The 26522-nt window shown below is 44.0% G+C and overlaps 1 protein-coding gene across 1 annotated transcript; it reads left to right on the top strand.

Moving 5' to 3' along the window:
- Positions 1–618: 618 nt before the first annotated feature.
- On the top strand, positions 619–26257 carry LOC135280322 (organic cation/carnitine transporter 2-like). Its single transcript, XM_064388130.1, has 10 exons — positions 619–1115; positions 9347–9450; positions 11861–12015; positions 13375–13546; positions 14483–14609; positions 19090–19190; positions 22035–22249; positions 23507–23689; positions 24143–24278; positions 24812–26257. The coding sequence occupies exons 1-10, from the start codon at positions 723–725 to the stop codon at positions 24897–24899; spliced, it is 1674 nt and encodes a 557-aa protein (XP_064244200.1). The 5' UTR covers positions 619–722; the 3' UTR covers positions 24900–26257.
- Positions 26258–26522: the final 265 nt, after the last annotated feature.

Consider the following 26522-nt stretch of genomic DNA (forward strand, 5'->3'; position numbering starts at 1 on the left):
ACCCGTGGTGCTGACCCAAAGCAAGGTTTCACGGAAGCCCCAGCCGGTTCCGTGTGTGCCTGCAGCAGCCCGGTTACCCCGAGGGGAGCGGCTGCCGGGGGTACCGAGTGCGGGCCCCTGCCGGGGTCTGAGGGACGGGGCACTCTGACACCATGGAAGGTACAAGACACTGCTCGGTCACGGGTTGGACGCGACGATCTGCGGGGTCCTTTCCAACCTCACTGACTGTAATTCATCTCCACCCTGGTTTTTGAATTCTTTGGGCAGTAACTACGAGCTCCGAGGCCTGTATTAATGCCCGTTCCTGATCACAAGTCACGAAGGGCAGGGGACCTGTCCCCAGCCCTGGGCCGGGCGGGCGCTGGAAGCCGGCCCCAGGCCCGGAGCCCCGCGTGGAGGGCCGGGAGCAGCGGGCAGGCTCTGGGCAGGCTCCGGGCCCGCCGCCTGCACCTCCCGTGCGCACACCCGCCACACGGCCGCGCTCGGCCCGCCCGAGGCGGCCCCGCCTGCCCCGGCCCGGCCCGGCCCGGCCGAGCCCCCGCCGCGCCTCCGGGCGGAGCGCCCCGGGCCCGCCTCCGCCGGGCCGGCGCCACCTGCGCGGCCCCGGGCAAACCCCACCCCCGGGCCGGCCCATGGCGCGGGGCTGCGCGGCCGAGCCGGGCCCCCGCTTCCTGCCCGCGCCACACTGAGCCGCGGTACCGGCGCCGCAGCTCGGCCGCGCCATGCACGACTACGACGCGGCCACCGCCTTCCTGGGCGAGTGGGGCCGCTTCCAGCGCCTCGTCTTCTTTCTGCTCAGCGCCAGCATCATTCCCAATGGCTTCAACGGCCTCTCCATCGTGTTCCTGGCCGGCACGCCCGAGCACCGGTGCGTCGTGCCCCGCGGGGCCAACCTGAGCGGCGAGTGGCGCAACGCCAGCATCCCGCTGGAGCTGCGGGGCGGGCAGGAGGTGCCGAGCCGCTGCCGCCGCTACCGCCTGGCCGCGCTCGCCAACTTCTCGGCGCTGGGGCTGCGACCCGGCTCCGACGTGGAGCTGGAGGCGCTGGAGCAGGAGCCGTGCCTGGACGGCTGGGAGTACAGCCGCGATGTCTATCGCTCCACCATCGTCACCGAGGTGCGCGGGAGCGGGAGGGGAGCCCCGGGCAGCCCCGGGGTGCCGCCGAGAACCGTGCGGTTATCGCAGTGCCCGTGCAGCTCCGCCGCGCTCTGCGCTCTCTGCCGGCACGTTGATCTGCTGCTAAGCCCGCCGTGCCGAGTTTGTTTTGAGGTCTTCTGTTCACTTTCATTTGCGTAAGAACGAGGAAGGAGATTTTTATAGTGAGGGTGGTGAGACACTGGAACAGGTTGTCCAGGAGGTTGTGGATCCCTGATGTTCAATGCCGGGTTGGATAAGGCCTTGAGCAACCTGGTGTAGTGAGAGGTGTTCCTGTCCATGGCAGGGACTAGATGATCTTTATAATGTCCATTCCAATCCCTTCACATTGTTTATTTCTATAATGAGCTTCCAGGTGCAGCCTGTTTCCTTACCCAGCCAAACTGCTCACACTGTGCAAATGCCTCTTGGTTTATCAGCTGTCTGTGCAAGGGGCTGGAGCAGGGTCAGCACTGGGTTCAGCTTGCTTGGTGTGACAGAGATATCTCTTTGAACATCAACAGTATTTCTTTTCTTTCTTTAAAAAAATAAAGGTGGTAGAACTCATGGAATCTCAGGGTGGTTTGTGTTGGAAGGGGCCTTAAGGAACATCTAGTTCCAGCCCCCTAGCATGGGCAGGAACACCTTCCACTAGACCAGGTTGTTCCAAGCCCTGTTCAGCCTTGCCTTGAGCATTTCTAGGGATGGGGCATTCATAGCTTCTGTGGGCAGCCCGTGCCACTGTGTCACCACTCTCACGGTTTGGAGTCATCCTGAGTTGTGCAAGATGCATGGCTTGGGGAGGCCTGGTTTGATGTTTTTATTCCAAGGACCCTGAACTTTGCTGTGTGCCCACAGTGCCTCTGCTTTGTCCCCGTGCTCACGTGCTGGGGCAGGTCATGTTTGTGTCTGTGCAGGTACACTGCTTGAGTCAGGCCTGGGGTGTGGGCAACCTACCAAAGGTGAAGCTGTGCTGGAGCTCCATAAAAAATCTGCCATGATTTCTTGTTTTGGAAACTGCGTTGTGATCAGTGTTTGGGTAGTGATGGGTGTGAGTACTAAATGACCATAAACTGATCTGGGCACAGAGGACTAAGGTGACTTGGGGAACATGGAAGAGGAGCCATGGCAGCACAAGGAGGATTAGAGATGGGAACACGGGAGTTGTAGGAAACGCAGTCAAGGGTCTGAAGGATTCTGACAAGTGCAAGGCATTGCCTCATCTGTTCCTAAAGAATTGCTGTCGTACTGGAGAGGAAAGCTGCTCGGAATGTCTCAGCTCCAGCGCTTGCTGAAATGCACTGTTGTGAAAGGCTGAGTACTGAGAGTACACTGCCTTACACTGCCCCTTACACTGTTGTGAAAGGCTGAGTACTCTCAGGGCAGTGTAAGGCAGCTGGCATCTTCACGGGCAGGCCTTTCACAGGGGCACACATGGGTGTTCTGAGTGCTGTGCTATGATGGTTATCCTGGCTTAGATGTGCTGCTTTGTCTTGATGTTAATTCAAATGTCTTGAGCTATTGGAGTATCGTCCAGTTTTACAATCTATAAGAAAAGGAGCTGCTCACGTAGTGCTGAGGCTCCGCAGCCCTGGCTCTGTGTGACTTGGCAGATGTCCCGTGTCCGTGGGAGGCAATGTTTGTCTGCCCAGGCATCATGCACTGAGGCAGTATTTTTTTTTTCTCGTCTAATATTAATGCTTCTGAGGGCGTTTTGCAAGAGCTGTGGCCTTTCACACACTTACAGGTTTTCAGTGTTTAACTTGTTTAATTTCTTGGCTTGGTGGTACTGCTTTCATGATTAACTAATCTTGTGTTTAGTTGCATATCTCTAACTTGTTGAATAATCATGAGGACCTTTGTCCCAGATTTCCATAGCTGACACTGGGAGGGGGAAGGGGGATTTTTTTTTTTAAGAAAGGTTTTTGCTGAATCTCTCATGACTTTAGAGAAACCTTGTTTATGGTTCTGCTTTTCAGGGGAGACTTAAAACATTCAGTTCTCTCCCACTTGAAGAGAGACTTTCTTTTCTCAGAGACTAACAACAGAAGGTTGTTATTAGCCAGTCTGCAGTATTTAACCAGCTCTGGTGTAACAAAATCCCTTTCTGTCTTTTATTTTTTGAAATGCTGTAGCTCAGGGCATAAGAAGGGCTTTATTTTGGCTCAATAAACCAACTGTGTCATTCCAATTCCTCCACGAGTCCTGTAAAAAATGAATGTAGGAGTAGTAAAAGTTCATACATGGTAGTAAAAGGACTAAACCAGGAGTAATTAAGGGAAAATATTAACTTCTGCCAGTCATGGCTGTTATGGGGCTATACCAGGAGTAGAATTGAGCAGTGGAGTTAAGGGCATGAGTGCACTAGAAATATGATATAATGAGGTGTTAGGTGATACATCAGTCAGAACATTTTAGTTCACACAAGAGTAATTCTTAAACAGTGAACCATAAACAGATGCTGAATTTTTGATACACTTACTCATCCTCAGCTTCTAAAAAGGTGTTGTATTGTTCCTCAGTTTGAAATCAGTGCAGGTGGTGTATGCCAGATTTGCATGCCTTGTGTCTGTTTTGCTATAGGCAAACTTCAGAGCCTGTTGGCTTTTGCAGGGGAAGGATGCACATGGTGGGACTGGCCAGGTGTCTAGAGGCTGGTTAGGTGCAGGGCTGGTGCTCCTTCCTGTGTGGGTGTTCAGAGAGAGAAAGTTCTGGGCAGAGATGGGAGCCCAGAGGTTTCCATTCTGTACACCCCAGGGATTCAGGTGCCCTGCTGTGCTGTCACACAGTCCCTGGAGATGAGTGGGCTATGCCAGGGCTTCAGGAGGCAAGGGGAGACTGCAGCAGTGCCAGGTGCAGGACACAGATGGGCTCTGGGGCACAGCTGGTTATCCAGAGGTTTCCATGTTCACCCTGTTGCAAGGCAGAGGGAGGTGTTGTTTCACTTGGCCAAAATAAAAACACAGGCTTGTGCTGGACGTTGTAATTTATAGTCATAGAATCATAGAATGGTTTGGGTTGGGAGGGACTTTAGAGCTATTTCCACCCCTGCTGGCATGGCAGGGACACCTTCCTCTAGAGCAGGCTGTTGCAGGAGTGGGGCCAGCAGCTGAATTGTAAACCAACCCTGTGTCATCCAGGTCCGGCTCTCACCCAGCTCTTCATTAATGTTAGGCACCTCCATTATTTATCATCTTTTAAAACAGGTGCTTCTTTTTTATTGTTGTAGGTTAATATCTGTTTATCACTGTGGCTGAAGTTCGTAGTCATAACTTTGCAGCCCCAGGAGCTGAAAAGGCTCTTTGCAGCTTTGAAAAAGCTTAGTATTACTAGTCTTGTCAGAAGAAGGAAAAGAAAGTCTGGTTTTCATTTAATAAGTAAACACAAATGTCTGACAGATAAACAAAGGTGTTTGTAAAATGCTGGGTTTTTCAAGGTGTCATTTTAAAAGCACATAATGCAGTAGTGTTTGGAATTGTACAAAGTACAGCTATTTCTGACATCGCAACATAAAGTAAGATTAATATTGTCAAAGAATAATAGGCTTGCAGTTGATATTGTTAAATGGAAACAGTGCTCTTTTAGAGGCACTGTGGACACTTAGTGACAAAGTAAAATTCCCTTTATGTGGCCTTTACTTTTGAATTCAAACTCACCTCAGGTGACGGCAGAGCCCTGTTTCCTTTTTCTCCAGCCATCTCAAAAATGTGATGTATGGGGAACAGTTCCATTTCTGCACTGGAATTGTAAAATATTTTGCAATTTCCTTCCTGTTCTATGCAAGTTTTAGCTCTGTAAAAATATAAAACAACTAGAGGAGGGAAAATTAAGCAGAATGTGTATTTTGTAGACACAGACTTCTGTTTGCTTTAGGTAATAAGTTTCAATGTAACATCTATGCCTTTTAACTATTTGGAATATACAAATGTGTTTTTAGAGGAAAGGGTGTTTAATAACACTCAGAGCTTTCGAGTAAGCAGAGAATACTTGTATGGATATAAACAAAATCAGATTCAGCATCAAAGGTTGTCAGTACTTGGTTGTGTGACTGAGTTTTTTTGAAAAACCTGCCTCTATTTGCTGAGAGAAGTAAGTGGAAGGAGGGAATACAGGCTACTGGGCCAGCTTCAAAAAGTCTTGATTTTTTAAAAGAAAATATTAATACATGGAACTAGCCACTTAATTTTTCAATTATGCTTGTTATTCTCAGCAAGACACGAGAAGAGTTAAAAAAATAAAGGGATGGGAAGACACAGTATCTTGTAGCTGTAAAAATTGTTTTGTCTATAAGGCTTTTCCTTGTAGGGCAGGAGTATAACCAGGAGAGGCTCCTGAAGTTTTGTATTTGTCACAGTCCAGCTTTGATTAGGGTTCTTGTAGTGGCATTAGGGAAGGGTCTTGACTTTGTGGGAGGGAGGAGATTTGATGGAGTAGTTTATAGAGTTTTTATTCCTCTCAGTTTTGTCACTAGGCTTGCCTTTCTAGCGAGGGATTTGGAGACATGGTTCCAGGCAGCTGGCATGTAAGAGATAAAGCAGAGAGGTGTATAAGTGCTGACTCTTAAGTACCTGGGACTGTTTGATACTCGGGCCCCAAACCTGTGCTTGAGAAGCAACTGCTTCAGTCCCTCTCCTTTTTGGTCCCCCTGCCTTCTAAGCCAAGCTGTCCACATTCCTGGCCATCTCCATAGCCTGTCCTCTTTTCCCCATCCCAGCTGTCCTCAGCAGCACTGGCATCAGCCAAGGATCTGCTTGCAGAGGTGCATAAGCACAGCTCGGCTCCAGCACACAAGGGAGCATTTGTGCTGGGTGTGAGGCTGCTGACAGGCATCACCCCAGCCTGATGAATTGCCTGGAAGTAGAAAAATCACAAAGTATCTATTAGATGAGTAAGAAGACAAGTTTAAATTGCAACCGAGGGTGTCCTAAAGTTATAACAAAATAGATCAAGAGTGCTCTGTTCTGTTGGGTACCAGTGTTGAGCTGCTTCACAATGAGCAGCTGCTCTTTGAAAACAGAGTGGAAATGTTTTTCTTCTGTTTGAAGCCCAGATACCTTGCCAAGGTTAACCTTATCTTGTTCACTGGGGCAAAAGCTGTTACAGCTAGCAGACTAGTTTATAAGATACTAAGAAGTGAAAATAGCACATTATTCTAGAGCACTAGGTCACGATATGCTGTGTCCAAACAGCACTACCAGCAGCAGGGGTTGATTAGCAACTACTGCTGGGACACTTGCTCTTTGCCATGCTGATCTAGCAGTGTTGCCTCAGTGACTTCCTCTTGGACAATGTGCAGTTGAGAGAAGGGTATGGTTGCACAATGATTCTGGAAGGATGATGCTATCATCACTGACAAGCAGTGTAATAAACCTTATAGGTGTGTCATTAATGAGTTGAAGACTTCAACATTTATTTACTGGGGCAAAGGCTAACAGACCTTAAAATCCCTTTGTTCTAATTATTGTGCTTCTGTGGAGTCTGTAAATAACTGGTATTGTACAACAAGGTAGTTCTACTTTGGAAATTTGATGTTGAAGTTCACTTTAATAAATGCCTGGTTCAAGTGGTCTTCAGCATGACAGCTCCTCACTGTGCTGTAACAGAGGGGCCAGAAAAACAAGCTGGTAATCATTGCCACATTTGAATGCCCAGTATGTTTCCACCTGCCAGTGCAAGAAGGTTTTGGCAGAGCTGTGCTAAACATTTAATACCATGAACTTTTCCAAGAAAGGTGTCCACCTCAGTAATCTGAAGAAAATGTTTGTTATAGGACACAAACATGCCAGTGTCTGGAAATCCAAGTATTGTTCAATCCTTGTGCCAAAGTGCAGGGTGTAGGACAGATGAAAGGAGATGGTGGACTCACAGGCACAGGGTGATCAGCTGGAAAGTAAAGATTTACTTAGTAATGACAGACTAATCACCAAGACAGATTTTAGTTCTGTTATTGAGGATGTCTGACTGCAGTAGTTGATGCAAAGATAACTTGTGAGTAGGCAAGTCTTTATAACAACAGGATTTGTATTTGTGGTGTTTGTTTCTCTGGTAGGTGTTATCATATAAAGGCATATGATAACCCCTGAAACCTTTGGCCTGTATAAATTATAAATTTCATAACAGTCATTTGCTGGTATTTCCACATTGCCAGGTATATTTTACAGAAGCTTCCTAGCTGGCTTAGCCTCTGTGGTCATGACAGGCTCAAGCTTTCATTAATCTATAATGAAGTATAGCTTTTGTTGAATAATACAGATTTAAATGTTAATTATAGTTCATAATTTCAATGATGTGGATAACTGTAGTAAGTTCAATTCCTTACCATGAGTGGGATACATTTATTCACACATTGGAAAGCCCCAGTTCTGGAAGGAACTTCTGTAGTGATGCCTAATGGGTGGTGGTGGTGGGATGTGCTGGGGCACTGCCTGGACTGCTGGTACCTGAGCTCCAGGTGCTGCGAGGCTGGAAAGGCCTGGGGAGGAAAATGAAACCTGATAGAAGGAGAGATTTTTCAGACATAAAACCACAAACAGATTTATCAGTGGAGGAGTTATGGAATTACATTAATACCATTACAAATTGGAAAAAGGTGCATATTTACCTTAAAAATAATATTTACGATAACTGCCTTATAAATTTAAGGTAATGCAAGGGCTGGCAGCTAGAGTTAGACAGCTGATGAGAGTGTAGCCTGTGTGAATGACCATAATTCATGTCTGGAACAGTTGCCAGTTCTAGTTCAAAACTGGGTGCTATTCAATGAAATAAACGATGGCTCAGTTGCATTTTGACACAGAATCTGGCAGTGGAAGGCCATTGCTGGTGTTGTTCATTCTGTGCACAGTTTGAAGTGATCCTCCATCCTTAAAACATGGACTAGGATGTAGTTCTGGTGTGACTGTAACAGGCTGAGGGCTCTGAGATTGCTGGAGTCAAAGGCTTAGTGCTGAGGAGATGGCTGGCAGACAGTGAACCAACAGCAGCATTCCATCGTGTAGGAGCTGGGACACACAGCAACTGCTTTGTGTTTATCATGGGCAGATCAAAGCATGGAAGGGTGTTTCCTTCAATGAATTGAAAAATATACTCGATTATTTGTAACTGGGGGACAAGGAGGATTAATTATTCAGGTCAGGGTGAATATTTTCATTTTGGCCTTTTTAATACAGATTAAAACCTAAAATTTTCCATTGCTAAAACATCAGAAGGGGCCTTGAGGGAGTTGTTTGAATAACTACGCTCAGGAGGGTTTGGTCTCACATCAGAAGCATCTCTTGCCTCCCAGTTCCTCTCCTGCAGGGCTGCAGCACCTCTGGCAGCAGGCACTGGGAGAGCTCTGGGAAACTGGTTTTATGTCCTCCAGTCAGAACATAGCTGTGAAGGAGGGGATGAGGGATCCCTGCTGGGTTTTGTCCTTTCTTCTAATATTTACACATTTTTTCCCCCAGAAAACCAAAATAGAACTAAGAGTCTTTTACTAATAGTTGTTTATGTAGATGGAAAAATAACATGAGTGCTGCTTCAAAAACATCTGACTGAGCTGGGTAGGATCTTGAAAAATATTGAAGACTTTATTTAATAAATATTTTCTTTTATGCCTCATTTTTGTTTTAATTTTGGAAATCTTTGTTGGGTGTATATTTCAATTTGTATTTCAAAGATTCTAATTGAGTCCCAGTGAAAAATGAGCAGTCTCCTGTCTCTCAAAACCATATAAAAATGTAATAAAAAAACTTTTTCTTTATATATTGTCGTTTCTATAGTTCAATTTTTCTTAAATTAGGAATGTGAATTTTTAATGGGAAACATTAGTATATGCAGGGAAATTATGTTTAGAAACTATTTACAAGGTCATGCAATGACAAGACATAGGGTAATGGCTTCACGTTGACAGAGGCAGGATTATATCAGATATTAGGAGGAAACTTCCCTGCGAGGGTGGGGAGGCCCTGGCACAGGGTGCCCAGAGAAGCTGTGGCTGCCCCATCCCAGAAGTGTCCAAGGCCAGGCTGGATGGGGCTTGGAGCAACCTGGGATAGGGGAAGCTGTCCCTGCCCATGGCAGGAGGTTGGAATGAGATGGTCCTTAAGGCCCCTTACAGCCCAAACCATTCTGTAATTTTGTTCTCATTCCTTCCAAACCAGCTCAGCAGAGTTTAGGAGGGAGGGGAAATCCTGTTTATTAAAAGACTTTCCAATTCTCTCTCCCTGCAGTGGAATCTCGTATGTGCCAACGACTGGAAGGGACCCCTGAGCACCTCCCTGTTTTTTGTGGGTGTCCTGCTGGGATCATTCATCTCAGGACAGCTCTCAGACAAGTAAAGTATATACACCAGAGCTGCTGTCTCTTTGATGCTCATTGTAGGCATTTCTGGTATATCAGCTTTCCTACTAGTGTCTTTCTGCAACTACTAACGTGTCTGTTCTGTGACTGTCTAACCTGAGTGTACAGAGAGTGGGTAGAGAAATGTGCTGAGCTAGAACAGAATGTCGCAAAGATTGTTAGTAGGTGTTATCTACATCTGCTTGTTCTTAACAATGAAGTCACTCTACAGCAAACTGGTTTTTTATGCCAGAAAACAGGTGCTGGAGATAAGTTTTGTCTGGAAAAATCTAATCAGTTACATTATCTTCTATTTATTTTGGACTGTGTTCAGAGGGATCCCTGACTCTCGTTTTCTTTTTCGTTTAAACTGGGATTATTCTTTTTATAAACTATAGCTGCTCTTTCTCATCATCAAATACAGCATTTAAGTCCAATGATCTGTATTTGTGGAAGCATAAATGCTGTTCAGCTGTACTCCAAAGAAGCAAGGCTTTCTTGTTTATCAGTACAAACATTAAAAAAAGGAAGACACCATTAATTTCTGTGATGCCAATAGTTGTTTGTGTTTTGTAAAGCTCAGTTTTCTGATTCTCTCCCTGGGATTTGCTGTGCATTGTGCCCTTTCTGATTCCCTGAGAACAATATGTGGTTCTCTAATTTGCTGGTACTTGCAAAGTTTCTGTTTCACTGAAACACGATCTCTATCCACAAATCTTCTGGCATCATTTAGGGCCTTTCCATAGCTTCCTGCCTATCCGGTTGGACTGATCTCAAGCTTAGAGACAGTGATTTTTAAAAATTAACCAGTCCTCCTGTACTTCTCTCCACAGCTATATGCTATGTTTTTTGTCTAAAAAAATCCCTGGGCAGGCCTGTGATCCTGCCCTCTGCCTGGTTCCTCCCCTCCCAGTCCTTTTTCCCTCTGCAGAGCCAGCAGCCTGCTGGCCTCCACACCCCCTCAGGACACCCTTGTCTGCCTTTGTCAGCTCCTCAGCCTTCTCTGGTAGGAAGTCTAGTGAGCTCCAGAAACCTCCTGGGTTGTGTCCTGGAGTGTTTGAAGCCCTTGTGATGGCAGTGCCTTTGGACACGAGGAGGTGTCCTGTGGTGCTCTGCAGCAGGCCCCGTTTGCCTTTTTCTGAGCAGGCAGCTGCAGCACCCACGCTGGCCTCCCTGCTGATCCCAGCCCATGATCTCAGCTGGCTTGTCACTCATCCCCAGCCCAGCTCCATGCCCTCCCACGTGAGAGGTGATTCCCTTCTTCCCTGAGTCTCTCACCACCTTTTCCTGGTGCTGCTCCTTCAGAAGGTTCAGGTGTTTCCTTCCAAAGAGCTCCTTGTCTGCTACAAGGATGTCCCGTGGTGACTACCTGGCAGGTGAAGCAGGAGCTGTTCTGGTGCCAGAATCCATGAGCTTCCTACCTTCACACTGCTGGCAGTGTGCTGCAGCTCCTTCCCCTGGCAGCACAGATCCTCAGCAGGTGCAGTGAGGAGGCCATCGGTGCAGCCCATGCAGTCACTGAGGGACTGCAAGCTCAGGGTCAAGAGCTCCTTCTCCCCTGAGGAGAATGCTCCAGCAAAGCTGCCTGCAGTGTTCTGCACTGCAGTGAGCCTGACATGAAGGTTGATAAAGTATTTGGGAGTTTCAAGTTACAGTCAGCTCTTTGTGACCCACAGTGATGCCCCCAACACCAGCTGTAGATCTGCAGGTCAACACAGACTTTGGAGCTGTGACACCTGCACTCAGCACACCCTGTCCCAGCAGTGTGGGGCTGCCTGGGCCAGGACAGCAGCAACCACTCTTACAGCAGCTTTCACAGGTTGAGTTTAGTTTCTTTTCTCCTTGGTTTTTGGGGTTTTGTTAGTACTTCATCAGGAGGTCCTCTAGAATCCCTTAATTTTGTTCATATTTAAGTCCAAAGGGAATGAAGATTGTGGCATGGGATCATTGACTGCCAATAGCATCTTCCAAATCTGAGTTTTACCTCTCTTCCAGAAGCCTTTCTTCTTTTTCTTTTTTAACCTGTTGATCTGTCAGGGACCATGTGCTCCTTGGAGGAGGAGAAGCATTGGATACCCTTGCACTTTAAGTAACTTGTTCCTGATGATTTTTTTCACTGCTCATCCTGTCAGTAAGAAAGGAATAGTGTTCCAGCACATACTTGAAGACAACTTAACTAGCAGCCCTTAGAATATTAATCTCTTGGCCAGTGATGTTTTTAATGTGTTTAGAATTGTTGTGCCTGTGTCGCATTTCCTGAATCTCTGGTTTTTGCAGAAGTTTTGTATCTCCTTAAGTATGCATAGAAGTAATTTTATTTTCTGTTTCTGTAGATTTCGTTCATGATGTTGTTTAATCATATTTTTTTTCCCCTTCTCTTTCTTTTTTTAATCTGTCCACGGAAGGTTTGGCAGGAAGAATGTGCTGTTTGCAACTCTGGCAATGCAGACTGGCTTCAGTTTCATACAGGTCTTCTCTACCAGCTGGGAGATGTTTTCAGTGTTGTTTGTGCTGGTTGGCATGGGACAGATATCTAACTACGTGGCAGCATTTGTTCTTGGTATGAAAGTCCTGCTGATCACTGCATGTGTCCTTTCACCTTGTGCTTTTCCTGCTCCTTTTCAGTACTGACTTAGGGTTGATTTGTTTTGCCAAGCAACACTGTTAAGAGTGTGGCCTCACCATGCATGAATAACTTAACTTCTCCTTGGAAGCTTCCAGCTGATAGAGGTGCAATTTGAATTATTTCTATGGTTTACTGTCCTAAAAGAGGCAAAGCCCCAGAAACTGACTATTTGAAATAAAGTCCATCTTTTAGTTAGAGAGATAATACATGTGAAATGTGATTTTTTGGGGATTGGAACTAGATGGTCTTTAAAGTCCCTTCTAATCCAAACCATTCCATGATTCTATGATTTTTCTGGGATTTCTGATGTCCATTTTGGGGCCTAAATACCTGTTTAATTTAAAAATGGCAAATGAACCAAGATGGGTAGAGTGATTTTTATAGTCCTCTTTAAATAGCCTATAGTAAAAATTTAACTGTCATCATGACTTTTGCTTTGTATACTTTCAAGCTAACTAAGACCATATTTAATCATGGGAATGTGAATTACCTCATGGAATCTGAGATTTTAAAAAAAATAATGTTATTTACAGTGACTTCATTGTCGAAAATACCAAATGATGGCAAGAAATTATTTCTGAGCCAAGGAAGGCCAGTTCAGGAATGAAAGCAGTGCTTAGATAATCTCACTGCACATAGCCTGCTGCAACTGCTGGCATCTTCTTTGATTTCCATGGAAATAAAAAAGATTGTATTTTTTTTTTCCTGTCTCTTGATTTGCAGGTCCCAAAACATTTCAGAGGAGGGCACTGACCCCTGTTCATGCATTTAATTCCCCTGGCAGTAGCCTAATCTCTGTGACCACATGAATTCCATGTCTATCCAAAACACTGTGAGGGTTTTTGGCTAAATAGTCTTTTAGAAGGTGATACAGGTTGTGAACTTAGTTGAGGCACCTTTGAATTATTATTTAAAGAAGCTGGTCACTCTTCATAAGCTGGACAGGATTCTGGACATCAAGCTACATTTAAGTGTTGAGAATGTCAGGTGATTTCATCTCCTTCAGTAAAATGTGAGATTCCAAAATGGTAAAATTACAGAAATATGAGCTACATCTTGAGCTACAGAAATGCTATGTGGCCCAGTTCTCATTCTTTTACACATATAACTACCTCCATTGGTGCAGGATCACAGCATGAAGCAGCTCTGTGGTGCCTCTCCAACTGGACAGCAAAGTGCTACATCCTGCAACTCTGCAGTGCATTTCACAGCCAATTGCTAGGGGTGTTTTTATTGAGTTACGTGGTTGCTATTAAGTGAAAATGCCAATAATCCCTTTGCTGTTTTGAACAGGCACAGAAATCCTTGGCAAGTCAGTCCGAGTACTGTTCTGCACCCTGGGGGTGTGCATCTTTTATGCCTTTGGTTACATGTTGCTGCCTCTGTTCGCTTTCTTCATCCGCGACTGGCGGATGCTGCTGCTGGCGCTCACCCTGCCCGGGCTGCTCTGCATCCCGCTCTGGTGGTGAGTATGACTGACTTACAGCACTGTAGTCTTTACAAGGTCCTGTCTGCAGATTTTTAAGATGATGAAGCTAATGAAATTCAGGAATGGGTAGGTGAAGAATGGATCTTGTATCCTTTACTCTCCCAGTTGTTTAGCTGTTGGTCTGTGGCATTGTATGTGATCTGACTGATGCCTGAAAAGCCTACTCTTCATGTTCTATAGGCTTCTGTAAAATTAAGTGTTGCACCTGAAAAGAAAGCAAAAAATGGTCAATAAAACTCATACTTCTGCACCAACTGAAATCCACAGGCTTTTAAGTATAGGTGTGAGCTAAGGGCAGAAGGAAAAAACCTGGGCATTGGTAGGGTGACACAGATATGACAAACTACAAAACAGTACTTGCACAGCTGTGGCACTTCCATGTTTTCTTCTGTAGTTATTAGAATACTACTTTTGAGTGGCATGTAAAGCTGAAATAGTCCACGTGGTGGTGGTGTTGCTCCACTTACAGTAGCAGTTGTGTTTGTGCTTCCATCTCGGTTCTTATGCAATCGAATGACTGGTCTCTGACTTGTCTTTCTGTCACAAAATTTACAGTTACTAATTTTCTATGTGTTAGCCTCTAAGGATATGTTTCTTAACCTACAGCCTGCTGCTTGTTTGTTCACATTTCTGAATTTCTTAAATTAATCCCATACTTGGAACGTTTAGATTGCTCTTTTTTTCTGAGTCACTGCTAATTCCTTCAGCACTTCTGAAATCCATAAAGGCATATTAGTCTGGTCTTGTTCCTTACACTAGTGTGCTCTTGTAAATCTGATTTCTGTTGTCACTGCACTAATTCCTGCAAGATGTGGCATGTTTAGAGATCTTTCTGCCTGGAACAATGTGTTGGTCCCTTCAGCAGATCTTTCTGTGGAAATGCAGGTTTGTTATTCTGAACCTTCTCTGCAGGGTCATTCCAGAGTCTCCACGGTGGCTGATCTCCCAGGGGAGGTTTCAGGAGGCAGAAGACATCGTCCGAAAAGCTGCAAAAACTAACGGCATTACAGCCCCAGATGTAATATTTGACCCTAGTGAGGTAAGACTTGTTTAGCAGTCCACTTGTTTGCTGGACTTAATGTAAAGCAATTAATTCCATACAGATGGATGGAGTTATGCCTGCACTGCATTCTGTGCTTCTCAAGTGGGTGAAAGATCATGGTTTTCTGCTGAAAAGCACAATACCCTTGCCCTTCATTGCAAAGCCTTTGTGGTCCCATTCCCACAGGAATGCCAACATGCATTCTAATGCAGACATCTTTTTCATCCGGTTTACAGCTGCCCTTTTTCCTTTTAAACTCTATTTTTCAGGGGAAGGTAATGAATTTGAGGTGCATATTGCTTAGTGATCTAAATATTTGCACCAAACAGATTCTGTGCTTATTCAGTCTATAATATAACTCTGTATAAGTCTAACACAGGGCTAATCCTGGCCAGTGACGTTGGAAATATTGTTATTCTAGTTCATACTCAACTTCAATTTCTAATCCATGTTAGGAAAAGCAAAACTTGAGCCCCTTTCAGGTAAAGTAGTGACGGGTATCTTTCCCATCTCTTTCTTCATACATGCTCCTGTTTTCTCTGGAAATCTTCCCTTTGTCTGAGCTGAAGGGTGCCCTTAAGGTGTAGAAGCAGTTCCATAGACATTAAAACATGACCTCAGAAAGTCAAGACAGACAAACTGTTTGTATATTCCAGGAGAATGGGCACCTGGACAGACCTCCAGAATCTGTCTGGGCAGTTGCTGGTTGACAGTTGACAGTGTCTTGTGATTGTCATGGTTTGATGCTGGCCCAATGCCAGGCACCCAGGAGTGCTCATGCTCTCCTGCTACAGCTGAGCAGTGGAGAGAGAAAAAAAAATATTGAACGTTTTGTGAGTGAGATAAAGACTGGGAAAAATATTTCAAGGGCAAAGCAGGCTCAACTTAAAGTTGCAAAGTGGATTTATTACTAACAGAGTCAGAGGAGGATAATGAGAAGTAAAATAAACCCTTAAAACACTTTTTCCCACTAACAGTGCAGGGAGGCGGCGTGGGGGTTTTGGTCAGGTCATCACTGAGATTTTCTTCTGCTGCTCCAGGAGAAGTGTCCTTCCCCTCTAAGACTGTGGTGTCCATCCCACAGGAGACAGTTCTCCATGAACTTCTCCAGAGTGGCTCTGCTGTCACAAGCAGCAGCCAAACCACACCTGCTGTGAATGTGAACTCCCCCCATGAGCAGCAGTCCTGTTAAAACTGCTGGGATGTGAATTCCCCCCACGGCCACACAGCCCTCCCAAAACTGCTGTGGCGTGGGTCTCTCTTCCCACAGGGTGCAGTCCTCCAAGGACAGGCTGCTCCAGCCTGGAAGCAGGGCCCTCTCTCTCCACTGGGTCTTCCACTGGATCACAGCCTCCCCTCCTCCACTGACCTTGGTGTCTCCAGGTTGTTTCCCTCACATGTTCTCACCTCCTCCTCTCCTCTGGCTAGAAGAAAAATTGCATGTGTCTCACTTCATTTTGATTTTCTTCTCAAATCTGTTATCACAGAGGCATTACCAGCCTCTCTCATTGCCCAGCCCTGGCCAGCAGCATGTCCATCTCCAGAGCCATCAGGATTTGGCTCTGCTGGACATGGTGGAAGCTTCCAGCAGCTTCCCACTGGAGCCATCTTTGTAACCTCCCTGCTATGAAAAAAGAGGCCATGCCAAACCAATACAGTCCTTTAAGTAAAAATACATCTAATATATACAATGAGTATAATATACTCGTTTGCTTTACAATGTCTCTGTTCTGAGCTAAGGAGAATGGGAAGCCATTAAGCTGTAGGTGTTTGCTACTGAGGTTGAAACACCTTCCCTTGTGTACCAGCTGAGGTACAGACAAAGCAATATCTCTATTAGGAGATAGTAGGGCAAACATCCTGGTCTTACTGGAGCAGAGTAAGAATGCCAAGAAAACACACTTCTTCTGATACCTTTTCCTCTGCATCTTTCTTAGAATACATATTTTCCTTTTTCTTCTTCTTCTCTCTCATGCTGTGGCCATGAAAACTCATCTATTGCCAGCACTGCAGCAGGAAAATAGAAAATAAGCTCTGGCTCCAACATCTGCCTAAGATCACTGCTCCTGGAATCTTCTCTCTTGTTCTTAGAAAGAAACATTGATGTGTTTGCTGTCTCTGAATGGAGTTGGATAGTGAAGGAGCAGAAGGCAGGGGCAAGAATAGGGATTTTATTCCAGGAAATGCTGGACAAGGAGAAATGCTGATGCAGCAGGGTGGGCTGAAGAATGTGGTGTGCATTTACAGACATTAGCATGTCAGCTTACAAAAACATACTAACTTCCTGACCATCAAAGGAAAATGAGCTTGATGAACATGCAGAATTCCTGTCCATCTCTTTCCTTTCTAAGGTAAAAGTAATATTGTGGCCAAAAGATCTGTGCAAATCTCCTCTGCATCAGTGTTTACGCTGTTCTTGTGTCTGCTCTCTGAAGAGCTGGAAAGCAGAAGGCTTACAGCCTCTTGAGGGTTTAGGAAGCATGTTTATGCTGCAGAGAGGTTCTCAGAAATCTGGCTGGCCCTTTGCCTTCCTCATTTGGAATGTGTGTCTGGGATGGAGGAGCCAACCAAGCTTATGGCTGGAGGGTCCCTCAGGCCTGTGCAGCTGGAGAGCAGCAACTGCAGAATTTGGACTCCAGAGATTTCAAGCCAGTTGAGTTCCAGCAGGTGATGAATCACAAACCAGCTGTGGAGCACAAATAGGGCCTGGTTGATTAAGAAGGGATAGAAATGTTTGGATGATAAGTTTAATTTCAAAGCATCATTTTGGTTTCCCTGCCCTTCTCTCATAGCTTCTTGTTTGAGCCTGCCCTGGTAAAGATTATGTTGTCTGTTTATCCAGCTCTTAAAAGGCAAAGACCCTTTTTCTCATCAACTGACTAACAGACTGAATTTTTCTCTTCCTGGTTTTGTTTTATGGTTTGCTTCTTTCTTTCTTTTTTTTTTCTTGTTTCTTGGCAACAAATAGTGGCATGTGGAAGGATCATGTGATTTATGAGAAAGGGCTGTGAGCTGCGAAGTGACTACAGTTTGTGTGATGTAAGTTTGGCTTCAGGCAGAGTGAAAGCTATCAAAGGTAAAGCACTGTTTGGCTTTTGTAGAAAATGGGATTGATTAAAGCAAATACACAGAAATTTGGTGTGTGCCAGACTGCTATTTCATTATCCAGATCTTCAGAACCAATTGTCACTTGCAAAGAATTTTCATGTTAGTGCAGAAGTTAGAGAAACTGCAGGTTGTTTTATCAGAGCTGATAGTTTCAATCAATGGAATTTGTTCTCTTAAATCGCCTTTTCCATATTTTGAAAAATCTTTCCCTTGGTCCCCCTCTTTAGGAGTCTAAATAAAGTCCTAATTTTAAAAAAAATTATTTCTTTTTTTACAGTCTTACCAAGCACAGAACTTGTTCTCATACTTTGTGGATGAATACCCTTGCATTGTTTACATGGAAGTGATTTCATGTTGAAGGGCTGGAAAGTTTAATGGGGAAAGGAGAAGATTGTTGTCTTTTTGTTTACATTCTTAAAAAATAATCTCAAAACCAGACTAGATAATGATGGGCACTCTTCAGCTCATTAGCCAGTTTGTCTCAGTTTATTACTCTTAGGTCCAGCTTGAGTAGTCATTGTCTAACTCTGCCCTGCTGCAGTTTATTGCAGCAATTCTTGTTAACTGTTGCTGTGTCTGCAATGGACAGTTTATCACTTTGTTTTCCTGATATTTGAAGACTATTCTGTGTCTTTCAAGATGTCCTTGGTCTTCTGGCCCTTAGGCTAAAGAAACCCTCTACTTTTTTTCAAATGTTTCACCATCCTTGTTACTCTCTTCTAGTCTGAGTGCAGTCCATTCTCCAGGTGCAATGCTCAAAACTGGATGTAAGAACCCTTCCAGTAGTGACATATAAATCGTGAATTAATGCTGTTGCTTTATAATTCAAATAACAAAAAGCAGTTGTTTTGTGAATCCTCAGACAAAGAAAATTATTACTATAGAATCATAGAATGTGCTGAGCTGGCAGGGACCCACACAGATGATCGAGTCCAACTCCTGGCCTTGCACAAGACACCCCAAGAGTCACACCAAGTGCCTGAGATCATTGTCCAAGTGCTTCCTGGGCTCTGTCAGGCTTGGTGCTGTGACCATTCCCTGGGGAGCCTGTTCCAGTGCCCAGCCACCCTCTTTCTGATACCCAACATAAATATTCCCTGACTCAGCTTCATGCAATTTCCTTGAGTCCTGCCACTGGTCACGAGAGTTAAGAGTTTCAGTCTAAATGTTAAGTGACTTTCAATTAGAGAGGAGCTTCTGCTTTCACAAGTAGTTGTCTCTTACATGTGTTTTGTTAGACCTCTTTTGTTAAACCTCTTTCAGTAGATCAAAAATACTGAGGTGTAAGTTAGTGGTAGGACTTAGTTTCATAATCATTATTTTTGCAGGAAGTTGAAGTTCCCATCTTTTGTTGTTTGCTCTTTTACAGCTACAAGATGTGAATTCCCAGAAGCAACAGACGTACACTATTTTGGATCTAATGAGAACTCGAAATATCCTAACTATCACAATTATGTCAGTGCTTCTTTGGTAAGCAAGTGTGATTCAGGAGTATGTAACTTTAAATGCTAAGGTATTCTGAAGAGATCCAGACAAAACCAGCTCAAAAATCAATGACTAGCTGGCTGAAAGAACAAAGTTCTGGTTACATAGGTTCTTGATTTTGGTGACAGCGTAGAAATGTGTGGGTTGGTGTTCCTTTCTGAAAGAGTCAGGCTTATCCTGAACTGAGCAAGAATCCAAACAGCTGGCAGTGGATGTGTGGGAATGCTGCTTGATCCTGGGCCTTGGGGAAAGCTCTTCTTACTGTAACAAAGTCATTTTAGAGGAATGAGTCATACCCTACCCCCAGTCAGAGAACTTCTGCCCAGGGATCCGAATGTGATGCATGACTTAGGGAAGAATCTTTCCATATTTTGTATTGGCTCTTAAAGGGATAATGCTGCCTTTTCAGTTCTCATCTGAGATTTCCCTATATTTTCCTGATATCTGCTTTGTCTACTTGTCATCTTCAGCTTGGTTTTCACTAGCTGAAGCCATGCTTTATGCTCAGTTTGATTCAATGGTGGTTATTTCCTTACCAGAAATCTCAGTAAAGCTGTAAACAGAGAGGGTAACTGAAAACCTGCCAGAGGCTATCCAAGTGAGGTTTAATTAGTGCATGTACCTAATGACCAAACCAAGAAGGTCTCTCAAGTGCTTGGGAGCCAAATAAGTTTATATGCTGTCTTCTTGAACAATGTTCCTGTTCCTTAGTGAGGCAGAGCCTCAGAGTTCAGTCCACTGACCTGCCAGCACATACAAGATGATGTGGCATCTTAGGTCAAAGGATGATTTGGCTTATATTTAAGCCAGATTCTCTGGCCCATCACCAAGCACAAGGCCAAGCCACAAACACGCTGAGGAGGGAACTTGTGCAAAAAAAAGCAGCTCAAAAAGAAGAGTAATGTTGGTTCCTTGCAGAAATGTCAGTAAGGTGCCTATATAATGTCTTACTGCTCAAGGCCAGTCACTGACTCTCATGTTTGGTTGGAGGTGAGACTGCCCTACTCCTCATCTGCTTGATGTGGGGCAGTAGCTCCTGGGCACAGCCAGTTTTGGGTGTGTGGTTGTAGAAATCAAAGGCAAAACCTGTTTGAACAGCATTTCTGGTAGGATGAAGCAACTGAGAGAAGCACTGACATGACAGTATATAATCCATTCCAATGGATTCAGTAACCCATACTGAAGGGCTTTTTACCACATCAAAAATCAAATTTTATGATAGGCAGGAAGAGTCAAAGAGGTACAGTTGACTTGGACACTCTTACCTCCTCTTGCAGAAAAGTATTTGGTTAAGTTGGGCAATTTTTTCACTATTCTAATTTGTATATCAGTGACCTAATCTCCTTTAAATTAATTTCCCAGTATATAAAAATATAATATCTTGTGCTTCCTCACAGCACATAGTTTTCCAGCCCATGGTACACTGATGGTATATTCTGTGTCATGAATTAAAAGTTCTCACAAAAAAAGGGCTATAAAAGAGGATAGCTGCAGACAGTAATGTATCAGCTTTACATAGTGCTGTGTTTTGTTAATTTTGACTAAGTAACAGGCCATTAAACTATTCCCTTTGCAGGGTTTGCACCAGGGATGAAGTCGTTTGGCTTCTTGGCACCCTAGGTTGTTTAAATACCACTGAAGTTTTTCTACAAAATATATAACTATATTAAGGTTTGTCAATGTAATGAGCTAAGGCAATCTGCTACCAAAAGGGAGTTCCAGCATTAGAGTTTGTATATAAAAATAACTCCAAGGAGCACAGGGTGTGAAAAACACTGCAGAACTACTTCTGAGAAGAATGGCTATGGGCAGGGCACCACAGCAGCAGGGGTCACTCTCAGCTGTGTCACTTCATGCCTTCCCAGGTGCACTAAGCAGCTTTATTTTAAGCAACTGGACCATGAAGGCTCTTTCAGTAATATTCAGTGAGGAGGAGGAAGAGCTAATCTTTTGTCAGTGGTGCAGTTGGTGCTGTGCAGAGGTTTTCCTCCAGTTTCTCTTACAAGGTAGATGCTGGTGGAGATGAAGTGCCAAGTGTTCTGTGCGTCATGTTTGCACCTGGACATGTCCTGATCCACTGCCCATTATTTCCTTATTTACCACGTTATACTTGTTGGTAAAAGCTTAACCTTCTCTACGCAGCATCTCCCAAGACAGGACAGAGTTTGTCTCCAAGGCCAGTTGTGTATTACATGGAAGCCAGCTGTCAGCTGGCACAAAGTTAAGATGGCAGTGATCCAGCCACCAAGCTCTGTCCTGATGCACTGACCAGCCCAGGCAGCCAGCTAGGCCAGTGTGATTTGGATGCTGCCCAGCCAGCTTGGAGCATGGCAGAGAAAATCACGGGCTGTTTGGGCCTGCCAGGGTGCCATACTCCTCCTCTCTGACTTTATACAGAAAGCAGGGAGCATAATGGCCCAGAAACCATGCTCTCCACCCAGAGCTTCCTGGTAAACAAAATGGAAAGCTGCTGTAGGCCTCAGCAGCAGTAAAATTCAGTAGCTCAGACTTTCAGGTTAAGGCTATAAATGATAGCAATGGGAACTACTGCATTACTGCGGTGTGAATGATCATCGCTTTCTTCCCAGGGTAATATATATTTTTCTTTGAATTCAAGAGAAGTGTGAAAGATCAAAAGTATCTGCATGGTTTAATTGTTGACTTGCTGTTTCTGAAGTCAGCACTTCAGCTGCTTCAGGAGTGAACAAGTCTGCCAGATGCTCAATTTACCTTACACAGCCATTTCTGTGCTTGATGGAAATGTGAAAGAGGTTCATGGCAACCTGAGGAAGAAGAGAGATTTATTTGACCTGCTATTGTTTCTTTCAGGATGATAATCTCAGTTGGCTATTTTGGACTTTCTCTTGACACACCTAACTTGCACGGAGACGTGTATGTGAACTGCTTCCTGTCAGCAGTGATTGAGGTCCCAGCCTACGTCATCTCCTGGCTGCTGCTCCGCAATCTCCCCCGACGGTACTCAATGGCTGCTGCGTTATTCTTGGGAGGCTGTGTTCTTCTCTTCATTCAGCTGGTGCCTTCACGTATGGAATCATTAGTTGATCTCACATATCTATGATAGGTGACGTGCAGTACCTTGCACGGGGCAGATGTGGAGGAAAAGTGTCCTGAGGGGACTAAATACAGACACTCGTGTCCTGTCTTTGCCCCTCTTCTTTGGCTCTCAGTGCTGCTGCACAAGTAGCTGCCACAACAGGACATTCAGATTCAGTTTGAAAGGTGGGTCATTGGCTTTGGGATCTGTTGGGATTAGAATTGTAGTCCAGTTCTGCCTCTAAACTACATCTCTGGCAGGGTGTCCTGGTAAAACCAGGACTAGACCAACCAGAATTTGGTTAGTGGAAGTTACCAAGGGGCTGCAGAACTCACTTCCCAAACAGCTATTGTTGACTTCAGAGTTTGTTTAAAGAGTTACTTTAAATGGAGTCATTGTGGAACTATTTTTGATAAGCAGAGATGTTTGTACTGAATTTGTGTTGATAGTTAAAATAATATGTAGCTACTGGGAAGGAGGGCCAAGCAACATTTATTGGATCTCAAACCATACGTATCTTTAGTCCAGTTAGATTAACAGGGCTATGGAGTCATTACTGATAACAATATTGAATATAACAGGAGGTGGTGTTGCCTAGGACTCATTTAAAAATCAAAGATATACAAAAGAGAATGTGCAAGAACTGCCTTGCTTATATTGTACAGGTAATATGTGTGCAGCATTCTCAGGTTTGGGTGGTTTGTTCCCCTGTTCTTTGAGTTGATTGGACACCGATATGATCTGGTTTGATTTTCAAATCTTAACTGTCCCAGTTAAAGTCAACCCAACTTCCTAGAATTAAATTATTATAGCTAAGAGTGTTAATGGAACAAAGAATGTAGCTAAGAATGTTAACGAAAAACCAGGGGTTTAGGAAACACAAAATAAAATAATTTGTTTCAAATGTCTTAATTTGTTCACTTTATTAAAAAGGGATATATGGCATTTTCTGCAATAGCAGAGGTCTGGCCCCTGAAACCTGAGAGGATCTCAGCAGTTCTGGCTCTGTTCTCCTTATTTTTCACTTGGCAGGAAGCCTTGTTCTCAAGAGAAAATGGAAATGTTGACTTCTAGTAATTAAAAAAACAAAACATTAAAAAAGAACATTGCTTATGTTTGTGGATATTTACAGGGAAAAAAGACACCAGATATTGGAGTTAATTAGGCAAGAGTTACACAAACACACAGGAGTTAAGGGATACAATGAACTGCAGGAGCCTGAGCCCTGACTGTGCTTGGATTTCAGATCTCCGTGCGCTGTCTATTCTGCTGGTGATGTTGGGCAAGTTTGGAATCACATCTGCCTTCTCCATGGTTTATGTTTACACGGCTGAGCTCTACCCAACAGTAGTAAGAAACATGGGAGTTGGAGCAAGTTCCATGGCCTCCAGACTGGGCAGCATCCTCTCACCTTACTTTGTTTACCTTGGTGAGTCACCTGGGCTGCTGGAGAGATGCTCCAGAGACTCAATTCTCTTGCCTCAATCAGGACACTTCTTAGAGCTATTGATTCCCACTCCCTTGAGTTCCTACAACCACAGTTACAACAACATACACATTGAATGTCAGGCTGTGATGGGGGTTGGTTGGTTTTGTTGTTACTGAAAGCACAGATCTTACACAGGTAAAGCCCTGAACCTTGGTACAAACATTACCACAGAACCACAGAATGGTTTGGGTTGGAAGGAAACTTCCATATCATCTCATTCCACCTCCCTGCCATGGGCAGGGACACTTGCACCAGACCAGGCTGCCCCATGCCCTGTCCAACCTGGTCTTGAGCTCTTCAGGGATGGGGCATCCACAGCATCTCTGGGCAATTATCAGAAACTTAGATGCAGCATTTTTTTTCTTTCTTTTTCTTTTTTTGTGCTTTACATAGGTGCCTATGATCGATTCTTGCCTTACATCCTGATGGGGAGCCTGACTGTGCTGTCAGGAATTCTCACACTATTCCTGCCTGAAAGCTATGGTATGCCTCTTCCTGACACCATTGATCAAATGCTGCGGGTGAAAGGGTAAGTGCCACCTGATTTAACACTCCTCTGCTCTGGGTATGGTCAGAGGGAGAGGCTGATTTTGGCAGCAAAGGTAGTACTCTGTTGAAAATACAAAAGCTTAGCTGAAGTCTTAGTCCCTCTTCCCAAGTGTAAATGTTCATGTGTACATCTCTCAGCTCCAAATTTATCATTTGACTCTGATGACTTAATAAAAGTACATCTGAGGAATGCATTCTAAAAGTCTGTTGCTTTACCAAGGTGTAGGGACATGTTGTAGGTCCTGAAAGTCTCCTAAGTGCTGGGGAAGGGCTGAACTCTTCCAGTTTAGTTCAGCTGATCTGAAAGGCACAGAGCATTTGGCCTTTTGCCATGGCTCTGATTGAAGATGACACATGAGTACAGATGTGGTGTAAGAAAGGGACCTTTTCAATTGAAGTCAACAGGATATTAAAATTAGGAGGCTGTAATGTCAGACAGGACTCAGATTTTTTTTTCTAAGTTCTCTCATCTGTTTTTAAAGTTATTTTATTTTTTCTTTCTTCAACCCCCAGGTTAGAATACAGACCTCCATCTAGTAGCACAAGGGATACCAAGGAGGAAGAAGAAAATCCAGAGATTTTTAAAAGCACAGCTTTTTGATGGAACTCCTGTGTATTTCCTGGTGGACTGAAAGTTAAATGGACTTTTCTTCTAAAATTTATCCTAGAAAGGGCTAGTGACAACACTTTGTTTTCTGTAATTTGAACCTTATTTATTAATTTAAACACCGTGTTCCCTACATTCTCTTTTTATATGAACATAAATACTTTGTAGCCTTCAATGAGATTTTTCAGCCACGGTTGAGTTCATGCAGTAGTACCATGGAGCAGAATCTGATCAATCTTTTGTAACTTTCCACATAGTTCAGCTGAAAGATACTTGAAAATTAGTTCAAGGGCTGGCAGGGGGCCTGGATTCTTCAGTGAACCTCCTCCAGAGCTAATGCTTACATCAAGAGGTTAAAATTGCCTGAAAAAATTGCTCATTGCTTTTGGTTCCTTGACTTCTGTTTGTGGACAGGAAACTTATTTATTATAATAGGTTTATGACAACGTGCCTCTCTGTGATCTTACTCAAATGACTTTGCATATGCTGAATTTGTTACCAAATTGAGAAAGATGCAAAGAAAGATTTTGAGAATTAATTCTAACCTGTTATGTTTTAACTCAGCATAGACTGAAAGGATTGCCTTGCACAAAGTATTTAGCACTGAAATTTTGTTCACAAAATTCACTTGATTCCAATGCTGGATTTCAACTATACCTTCTTGGTGAAGTTGTTTACATCTGACCTTGGATATGGCCTTTTTTCAGGCTGGATTTATTCTAAATAATGCAAATGGTTTCACCTGTGTGTAAAGGGAGTGGTGTTTGTTTGACATTCTCCCTTTTCAATGTGTGGTGAAAGTTTTATGTATAAATTGTTTTAATGTTTTCTGTACAATTTGGATGATGGAAACAATTCTCCTGTCTTTGTTCTGTGTTTTTCCCACTCATACACACATGCACACAATTAATATATTTAGTTGTAAATTTTCATGTTAATCATGCCACTGCACTGACCTCATGGTGGAATGTACTGAGAACAAAACTCAGAATATATCTCTGACCCATGATTCTCCATCTTCAAGTGTCAGCTATATGATTGCTGTGAGGTCTGTTCATTCTAAGTTTCACTTAACTTATGTAATCAGTGAATTGCTTTTAAATTGTTTAAAAAAACCCAACAAACCCACAAATCTTGTTGTCAGTCTGCCAAGAAACCATTCCTTGTGTTATGGAAGTTTGGCATTACCTGTGTTTCTTTAAATACACAATATGTACACAGAGTCTCATTTGTGCTATGCTGGTTACAGTGTGACAAATGTGAGTGCTGAAAGGTTTCTCTCTCATGGCACTTGTGTTTTGTTTTGTCTTGTTAAATTAAGACAATAATAATAAACAGCCTAAACCTTTGTAGCCTAAACTCTCAGGGTCCTTTACTGCAGCAGCTGGTTGGGGAAGTTTTGCATTTCCCTATGGTGTTTAAATATACAGGTGGTGTTGGCTGATTCCAGTCTTTCATTAATCAATATCCCAAATTCTGACCTTGGTAACAGACTCCAGCAATGGGACTGATGTGTACCTTGGACTGCTTGCCACAGGAAGAAAGTAGAAAATGCTGTATAGACAATAGTGGTTTGGTTGGGTTAAATTCTTCCTAACAGTGTCTTGAGTTCTAGGG

The sequence above is a fragment of the Passer domesticus genome, chromosome 13 (genome assembly GCF_036417665.1).
Source record: "Passer domesticus isolate bPasDom1 chromosome 13, bPasDom1.hap1, whole genome shotgun sequence".
NCBI lineage: Eukaryota > Metazoa > Chordata > Aves > Passeriformes > Passeridae > Passer > Passer domesticus.